Source organism: Lichenostomus cassidix, chromosome 2 (genome assembly GCF_008360975.1).
Source record: "Lichenostomus cassidix isolate B80296 chromosome 2, HeHo_3.0, whole genome shotgun sequence".
Classification (NCBI taxonomy): domain Eukaryota; kingdom Metazoa; phylum Chordata; class Aves; order Passeriformes; family Meliphagidae; genus Lichenostomus; species Lichenostomus cassidix.
The window spans coordinates 70,443,462-70,453,521 of NC_139482.1; the positions used below are offsets into that span (position 1 = coordinate 70,443,462).

Here is a 10,060-nt window from a genome sequence, read left to right on the forward strand (position 1 = left end):
CAGCAAGCAGTGCCACTGGGTATCACAAGGTAAATAGAAACCTTTTCAAACCAGCAGGTAGAGCTGGTGTTGTCACTTTATACATGCTGGTTTTGTTTTGTTCCTTGGAGTAAGCATTCCTGATCTTATTTCCTAGTACAGTGTGATCTGTGAATATCACCTGATAGGAAAAACAGTAAGTAAAAACCAAATAATTGCTAATTTGTCTGTAGAGTGAGAAAAGGAGAAGGTATGGTTATGTCAAGTTTCAAATAAGTCTGTGTGACTAATCTGATTTTGAATAACTTCCACAGGAAAAGAAATAGTATTCCAATAAACCACATTCATAGCATTTCACTAATAAAATCCCATAACTTAACCAAAAGAAAATTGCAGGTATTTACTGGTGTGTTGGAAGCCCCAGTATATCCAGGTATCATATCTCTTGTATTCTCCTATTTCCATTTAAGTATTTTGAAATAATTAACAGGCATGTACTTGGTGTACAAAAAAAGGAAAAAAATTACCAAAGAGGTTTGAGATGTAGGAACTCTGTGTAAATCAAGAAAAGAGAAAGTAGCAGGATAAAAAAAAAGAACATGTTTGTGGTCTTGAATCAATGGGCCCACCAGCTAGAATTAGGGGAATTCACTAAGAGACAAGTACTGTCTTCTCCCAACATTATTCCCACTTCACAGCCACGGAACTGCCAGAGTTGCCCAAAGACATTTTGTTGAAATTCTGTGAAAACTTTTAGGCACTATGCATTTTTTGGCATCTTGTTACTTCAAACAGTAAGGTGGCTTGGCTTTTTAAAAAGTTCTGGTATTACTCTGTTTCTTGCAAGCCAGGCTAGACAGAACTTAGTCCATCTTTGGATGTTTTTGTTTGATAGCATGTTAAATCTATTTCTGGTTCCTAGACTGTTCTTTACTGTGGTCCAAATGGTCATTCCTGGAAAGGTCTTGTGCTTATTCTACATGAAGAATTAGAAATTTGGAGTAAGCAGCATGAAAACATTGGGGTTTACCTTTCTGTTTCAAATTGTGCAGTGTTGATGTACTAATCAAAGTTGATTTATTTCCTAGCATTTTTTCTTTTTGGTTAAAGATTATGGAAGCTGGCTGGATATTGGAACAAGGTACAGTATCGTTTATGCCTTCATTGCATTTTTAAAGCTTCATAGGTTCATAGTATTGTTTATCTACTGATAACTCTTATAATTTTTTCCAAATACTCGCCTTAATCAAATGCTTCAGGGATGTTCCACATACTTTAAACACGTGCACATATATGCATACAGGTCCCAAGCTAAAACTTCTGTCTTGAAATCTGTGCCAGAGCAACACAGAATAAGTAATAAATTCAGCATGGCAAGAAATACAGTTAGTAGGATTTGTTTGAACACAAAAAAATATTTGAATTAATGTTTTGCAGCTTAATTAGTTGTAGTCACTGTTAAAATAACAATTTATCAAAGTTGCTAATTGTGTATCTAGTTAAGCCTCCATATACAGTTCACTGTGAATTAGTGGACCTTGTTTAAATATGTTGGTGGCTACCAAGGCCCATGCACTTATCCTCCCCCTAGATGGGGAAGATTTTAGCCTTTAAACACAGAAATCACAGCTGAAATGAGAGAATTTGTTTTGCATTATGAGTCATATTAGCCTCAAATACAAGGAATACACATTTCAGGTTTACCTTCCCTGAGTTGTGGAAATAGATAAAATGCTGTAATAAGCTTAGTAGGGAATGCGTTGTTACTAATCCAGCCAATCTGGTCACTTGACACTGTTATTTAAACAGAAGCTGAATAGTGACCCATTGTTAACATTCTGTTTAGTTTACATATACTCTGTGCTTTGCTTTTGTGAGCCCAGCATTCCCAGCAGTGCATGGACACACACATGCACAGGTATTCTACCTGTTTTCTTTGGAGGTTCCAATTCCTGCTTATTGTTACCCCTTGAAGGTTGCTAGTGGGCAGAGATATGCTTAGATCAAATAGTGAAGGTGTTGCTTTAGCATCATGCTTCCTTGCTATGGCCAGTTTATGGTAGGTCAGATGGCCTCATCCTTTGGTTTGAATTCCTCTGCAGATTAATAGGGATATTAAAGACTCCAAAAATTTCTGTTCTGTTAGGCAAGAACTTTCTAATTTGTAGTTAGCAGCAAACGTATAAATTGTTGCAAGTACCCAAAAACTTCCTCTCTGATACATGGTTTTCATAGAGTAGAGCTTTACAACAGTAATGCATTGCTGGATCCATTTCAGCTGGAAGGTTGCCTTATTCTGAGGAATTTAGGAGAGCTCATTAGACACCACTGTAATTCTACCTCTGTGTGTGTGTTTTGATCACTGAAGAAAGCACTGAAAAAGGCCTTCTGAAAGAGTAATTTGTGATTAATTTTTAACATGGAAATTCATAATGGTTAGGCAGCCTCTGTCATTACTTCACTTTCTAGTGCTTGACTCTATCACCTATGCTATTTTATTGTAGTGTCTTTATATATGTTTTATATGTAGGTGTGTATATGCACATAAGGTAAAAATAATCAGGTTGTGTAAGAGAAGAAGTGAAGCTATAGGTGCAGAGCTGAAGTAGTCCTTTCTTTTATCTCTCAGGAGCACTACTTTGGCATCAGAACTTTCTCCTCTGAGCAGATTTCTAACGTGTGATCCTCAGGCTTGGCAAAATTAGCAGGGAACAGCAGATTTTTTTTGTTTGTTCCTGAAAGGGAAGATGAGCTTCAAGGGGTTTTGGGCAATTCCCAAAAACAGTGGGAGTGAGTTACTAACATAGCTCTTTCCTGTCCTCCTGTTGCAAGTCCAGTGACAGCTCTGTGGCATTCTCATTGCAGTGTTGTCTGTTGCTGCTTTGATATCAAGGTCTGAAAATATCCTGTCTCAGTTGACATTTTCCGTGTTGCCAAAACTTTCCTGAGAAGACTGAGTCAATTAAGGAAATTATGGTTCTCTTTTTTCGCCCCGTTTGCTTCTCAACAAAATCTGTGTAGGATTTCACAGAACAAAGAATAGGAGCATTCTTAGGGACAGCTGCTCTCATATTTTTCTTTTTTTCTTGTTGCACTGATAGGAAGCGTGTATGTGTGTGTCAGCAAAGATATCTGGGTTTGTGTTATATTGCTGGTTACCACATCAGTGAAATCAGAGGTGGAAAAGCAACAGCTTAACTGCCTGGTGGAGATTCATTCTTCTAAAGTCTCTCAGAGTCCAGCAGTGTATGTGCTACATTTGTAAAGCTTCCATGTATGTTTCCTTACTCATCCTTTTTTGTGATGATGGGCTTTCCATGGATTTTCAGAAGTTTGTATGGTCTCTCTCTTACTAAGAATATGCAAGCTGAGCAGGAGATTCAATAGACAATACTTGGTTTTTCCAATAGCCAACTTTCATGTGGAAGAGCTGGCTTTAAATCCCTTGTGATAAAAAGACCTTCACTGCTTTTTCACCTTGATGTTTTCTTTCCAAGTGGATCTCATTGTTTGGAAGTAAGGTTTGTTTACTGAACTGACATTTTCTATTTTTAAAAATTTCACCCCTAACTCCTGGCTTTTACATCTTATTCTACTGTGCTTTCACCACATGACATGACATTTTACTGTTCCTCACATTTGCCTTAACAATTTGATGTCTTTATTCTCCCAGTTGAATTCACCACGTCACATAAGTATCGTCTTTGATTGGAAACAGATTTCTACCTCTTTCACTCTTCCAGTTCATTAATGAAATGCTGAGCAACAACAGATCCAACATGCAGTCATGTATGACCACATTCAGCAAATTATCAGTGCACCACTGATTCCCTCCTCTCAGTAAATTATCAATTACCATAAATACTTATGGCTTCTTAGAAAGTTTTAAAGCCCCTTTTCTTAGTGGTCATGCCAAAATCAATGTGAACTTGTTTTTCAGAGAGTGCTTTTCATTGTTTTGATGTAATAATGGGATAATAATCTTGCAGTGAATCCAGAATTCAAAGCAGCAGCTTACACAAGCTTCTAAGATCTGCTAACCTTACCCTCTACCCATATACCTTGAGGTAACCTGAATTCCATCACAAGCCCCTGAAGAACACACCATTACATTTAAGAATAATAATGTAGTTTTCCTAGGATTTTTGATGCATCAATGTGTAATACATGACCATGAGAAGTTTGTTCTGACAGATCCTTTTATTTTTGAATAACAGTCAAATGGAATAGCTAGCTTTTCAGTTTCTTTGTCACTAAAATAATTTCTCTATGACTTGAAAGGTGTGTTTATCCAGTTCTATCTACAGATTTTCAGAAAGTGAGAGAAATAGCCTTTAAGGCCTACTATATCTTTACAGTATATGCACTTTGTAAATAGTTGTATAACCTGATAGTAAAGATAAACCTTAAAGGTTCTTTATATGGCTATTATATAGCTTTATACAGACACATACTGTATTGTTCCTTCTCTTTATAGTTGCTGGAAGATAAAGATATTATCTTAACTGTTCTGCAGTTTCAAAGGTCAGGGGACACAGATAAAGCACAATACTGTTTTTTTAGGTTTTACAGATAACGGAATCGATTTCAGGGTTGGGGTGATGAGGCTTCTAGGTCTCACTGTTAAAACAAAAGTTTTGTGATTTGTTTTTGGGGAAACTGAAGAGAGAGGATGTGGCATCATGGTTGGAAACACAAGAAATTTAAAATTCAGAATCCAAATCTGGGGTCTCAGTATGTGCTTAGGAACAGTTCAAAGAGCATGTCATGTAGAAATAATGTCTCTGGACTTTTCTGGAGAGTGCTTGCACAAGTTGTTTTTGTTTTACTTGTTTTGTTTCTAGTTTTTATTTAATTGCTATGGTAACATACTCCATCTTCTTGTCTTTCCAGCTTCTAATCAGGTCTGTCATCTTAGGAATTAGCCTGTCTTGGGAGAAAGCCATGTTTTGGAGCAAGATTGATTCCTACCACTTACCCTCCTCATCCTTTATTATCTGAGATTCTTTGTGTCTTTGATTTTTCTTGTCTTCTTGTCTTCTCACCAATATACAGTCACAAAGCCAGGAGGTGATGGTACCTCATATGTTACCCTTGTGGTTCCTTGCCACTAGAGCAGGTGTCTTGCTTCCTGATAAAAAATTTTCCTACCACCAGCTTTCCCTGTTGACATTGATCCATACATAGGGCACTCACCTTTCCATTGAACAGACCGGCCTTATCATACATCATGCATGGTCCCCTACAGCTGCTACCTCTACCATCTCATCCTTTATAAACATTGCCCCACTGTGCCCCATTATGCTATTCTCTTGTACCTGTTTAATGGCTCTTCTTCCTCCACATGGATCTAATTTGCCTGGAGCCTAGAATCTCATTTCTTTTTCTCATTAGCTCAGGTTTGGCTTCTGATTCAGAAAGCTTGTTTTGAGAATTACCTCCTTCACTGTAACTACAGATCCAGTCAAGGCTGCAGTTCTGAATTGTATAGGGATCAAGATTTTGACAGTGCTGTTGTGGCATATACCTGTAAGAGTCTTGTTTTGTTTGTTTGTTTAAATACAGCATTCCCCCAGCTGAAGAAGTAATTCACCAGGCAGAGCTGCCCACTTGCACTTCAGTACCAGTTGCTGGGACCCCCAGAGATGCTGGTTGTTTGTAATTACATGACAAGTAGATTGAAATTGTTTTTAATTGTTCTCTATGGCATAATATCTATGTATCTATATATATATATATATATATCTTTACTTTGAACTTCTGATATTTTAGTAAAGGAACATAACTATGCAGCCTTTTGAAGTACAGCAAGGGAGAAGTGTGTGCAACACTGTCTTCTTTACAAAAGTATGGAGGATCCAGGCCCTCAGCTGACAGGCAGCTAAACAGAGTTTGAAGAGATCTTTTTCCTTTGACAAAGCTCCTCCCTTTGCTCTGCCAAATCACTGATCACATCTGAAAGAGCTCCTTTTGGGGGATGCATAGGAACTCAGATGCCTGTCTAGGGACCGTGCATGGTCCTCTGATGAAGATCCTGATGTATCTATGGGAAAAAAGGCAGGGTCTTCATTTGGCTTGTGATTTTCAGATCTCGCATTCAAGCTTTCTTCTAAAGTTACAAGGAAAGTGGTGTTGCTGCTTACATGAAAAACTAGTATTCTGGTGCCAGGTGAGAAGTAAAGCTGAGTGTTACCAGTAAGGCATGAGACACTAAGCTGTCCAGCTATTTACAGAGTGGCTGTTCCCTTATGAGCCAGCAACCTTATCTACCTGTGGTGAGTATACAGTCCCCAAGGACACATTACGCCATGTAGATAACTGCAGCAAGGGTTTGAATTTCATCTATCAATGAGTCCTTTCCCATGGAGAACTGAAACCAAAGCTGCGACACACCCAGGTGGTCTTTCAAGGACAGCTCTTGCGGGAGTTGTGTTATCATTGTTGTTGTAAATGTGTTGTGAGCTACGAAGTCCAAAGTGCACTGCCCAGGTGACAGTAGGCTTTGTGTCTGACTCCATGCTCTCCCTGTGTCTTGTAACACCTTCTCCACAGAAACAGGACAGGAGCTTGGCTCTCATAGACTTGCTGCTCTGCCGCTCATTGTGCTCATTAAGGTCTGAGCCCTTTTATGCTGGTGGATTTTTCTAACTGATTTCTTAAAACTCTGCATTTTGAGCAAGGCATTTGTGAGATGTTTTAGTCAGACTCAACTAAAACAGAAAAATCTTACAGCCTGCATGAAGTCTGTTTTCATGTTCTCCATGCACTTTGGTCCTTTGGTTGCTGGCACCCTGGCTGTGGAAGAACTTTTTGGATTACCTTTATTCTTGCACGCTGGTTAGCAGCCCAGCTTTGTTAAAGGCTGGTGCTTCTCCACTTCACAGGGCTAAATTGTGCAAGGCTAGCGCCAGAGTTGTCACAGTCTCAGGGTTCTGAGGATTGATAGCTTCAGTATTATGAGCTTTACTGCTCTTCTGTGGCTAAACTCTCAAACTGAATGAGTCCTCTGGCAGAAATTCCAGGTCATTAAGCCAGCAAGCATTCCTTGCAATCGTTTTTTGTGACTAAACTCAGACTTCGAGTCTGAAGTTACTCTGTTTGTCCTAAAGAGCCATCTACTTTGAAATAATAGGTATGGGTGCATCAGGAGGTATGAATACCTCTCATGTCAGACTGCCAATTTCTTCAGTAGTCCACGGAAAAACCAAAGCCACACTGGATGGATAATGGACATGGGTACATCTAACTGAAATGTCCCTGGCTATGGAAGATTTCTGGTTTTTGAATGACTAGTGATTAACAGTACCTGATTCAGATGTTACAGAATCACAGAATAGTTGAGGTGGGAAGGGACCACTGGAGGTCACCTATTCCAACCTCCCTGGTCAAACAGGGTTCTCCAGAACACATTACTTAAGATTGTGTCCAGTTGGGTTTTAAGTATTTCCAGGGAAGGAGACTCCACAGCCTTTCTGGACAGCCTGTTCTGGTGTTGTCACCTGCACAGTAAAGAAGTTCTTCCTCACATTCAGGTGGAACTTCCTGTGTTCCAGTTTGTGCCCATTGCCTCTTGTTCTGTTGTTTGGCACCACCAAGAAGAGCCTGGCTCCATCCTCTTGACACCCTCCCTTCAGATACTTATAGACATTGATGAGGTCCCTTCTCACTTGACTCTTCTCAAGGCTGAACAGGCCCAGCTCCCTCAGCCTTTCCTCATAAGAGAGATGCTCCAGTCCCTTGATCATCTTTGTCACCCCCTACTGGACCTGCTCCAGGAGCTCCCTGTCTCTCTTGCACTGAGCAGCCCAGAACTGGACACAGCACTCCAGATGTGGACTCACCAGGGCTGAGCAGAGGGCAGGATCCCCTCACTTGACCTGCTGGCAGTGCTCTTCCTAATGCACCCCAGGTCACCATTGGCCTCTTGGCCACCAGGACACACTGCTGGCTCAGGGATAGCTTGTTGCCCAGTAGGACCCCCAGGTCCTTCTCTGCAGAGCTGCTGCCCAGCAGGTCAGTCCCCAGCCTGTCCTGGTGTTTGGGTTATTCCTCCCCAGGTGGAGGACCTTGCATTTGCCTTTGGTGCATCTCAGACTGTTCTTATCTGTCCATCCCTCCAACCTGTTAAGGTCCTTCTGAAGGGCTGCACAGCCCTCTGGGGTATCGACCACTCCTCCCAGCTTTGTGCCATCAGTGAACTAACTTGCTGAGGAGGCATCGGCACATGTGGATGTCAGATTTGACTAAATGGTCTGTAACCCAATTCTCCCACGTGAAGGCAAAGTCTGCCTTCCCCAGACCTTCTCCCTGGTCTCCTGAGTCAGGGATTCCTGAGAGCTAGCCTTGATAGTGAAGACTGAAGCAAACAATGTGCTCAGTATCTCAGGCTGCTCTGCAGCCTCTGTTGCAAGGGTTTCTGCTCCATTCAGTAGCAGGCCCACATTTTCCATAGTTTTCCTTTTGTTATTGGTGTCTTTGAAGAAGCCTTTCATGTTATTCTTGACATCCTTAGCCACATTTAATTCCAAATGGGCCTTGAACCCACTGAACACAAAATGCTCAATGTCCTAGATCAAATCTCAGTCTGACCCTAAATAGCCCATCTGTAGCACCAGTGAACATCAGGTAGCAGAATTTGAGCAAGTGGAGAACAAGCTCGCTTCTTGTTAGACTTGGAATCATTAGTGACTTAAGGACTTCCTGACCCAGAAGCTGCATTTTCATCTTGTTTTTATTAGTCACTCTTGAACTCACCTCTTTAATCTCTTTGCATGTGCTACCACAGCAGAGAATTCTACAGATTTTAGCAATGTTGAGTGAAAAAGTAGTGGGGCTTTGGTTTGTCTTTTTTTGTCCTAAAGCTACTTGTCACTAGAATGGTGTTTTCTCTAGAAAATTGCAATTCATCTGACATAAATATCTGAGTTGTCTTACTACCAAAGAATGTCTGCCTGATGGCAAGTTCTCTAGATTCTGTGTTATAGTTGACAGCAAATGAAAGTTTTGCAATTGTTTCACTCACATGCACTGAATTATCCATTTGAATGAAAAATACACCTGGTACCTCTTACTTACTTGGTGTACGCTCAGTTGTATTTTCTGTTGTCCCCATCATTTTGTTTTGTCACAGACTTGGGGTTTTACATGACAGTATTGCTGTAATACTTGTCTTCTAAGAGTGGCTTATAAAAAATTACATCCTAGGTCAACAATTACGCCTAGTTAAAATGAAAAAGAAAATTATTCAGAGGGTTGTTTATGTCAGGGATTTTTTCTTTACTTCGCAAATTTGTATTTTTCTCTCACCTTGTCTGTCTCTTCCCTGCAGCATTAGCCACTATGTGCTGGTGATGTCACTGACCATATTTATGATGGTGATGAATGGACTGGCTCAGATGTTAACTACACAGAGACTTGGACTTCCCAGAAGGACTAAGCACCATTCCACGTGATAAAGCATCCTCAGGCTTCCTCTGAACCAACCTCCAGCTCTGGAATCTAAATAAGAGTTAATGGACTAAAGTGCCAAAATCCCATCTAGGGATCACAGTGCTCTGCTGATACAGATTAAATGCTGTCACATGACTGAAATTTGCATTTGAGGACTGCCATTTAGACACCTGTGGGAATACAGGAATAAAAGCCTCTGTGTGTTCAAGTTACATATTTCTTGAAAATGAAAACAGCAACAAAATTCTTTTTAAAATACATTGGCAACTGTCTTTTGGGTTTGGTTTTTCGGGAAGGTGGTTTTAGTTTTTTGATTGTTATAACTTGATTGCCAGCTGTTTGTTCACACATACTCTCATTAGGAGTCTGCAAAGTTCTAGCTTCGTTTCATTTCTCATGCAAGCACATCCCAGACTAAAGCGTGAATGGAATCAGTCTGGGCAGATCCCTGGTTTTGTGTGTAACTGATGTGGCACACGCACTGGAATATCTCTGAAACAGGCTGTGCTTTCTGCAAGCTGTGTCAGCGTGCCTAGGAGAATATGTTGAGGCAGGTTAAGGCTGGTGTGCTGGGAGGCTGTTGCTCTAAGACAACATCTTTCAGCTCATCCTGCTGCGAATTGCTGCCACT

At 40.5% G+C, this 10,060-nt stretch overlaps 1 protein-coding gene across 2 annotated transcripts in view; it reads left to right on the forward strand.

Annotated features, from left to right (window-relative positions):
* The window catches only part of PIGN (phosphatidylinositol glycan anchor biosynthesis class N), a 97,671-nt gene extending 87,982 nt beyond the window's left edge, over positions 1–9,689 (forward strand). For both annotated transcript variants that reach the window (XM_085052081.1, XM_085052082.1), the window contains exons 28-29: positions 1,068–1,120; positions 9,308–9,689. In XM_085052081.1, the coding sequence (XP_084908207.1) occupies positions 1,068–1,120; positions 9,308–9,431 (177 nt within the window). In that variant the 3' untranslated portion in view covers positions 9,432–9,689. The remainder of the gene's footprint in view (positions 1–1,067; positions 1,121–9,307) is intronic.
* Positions 9,690–10,060: the final 371 nt, after the last annotated feature.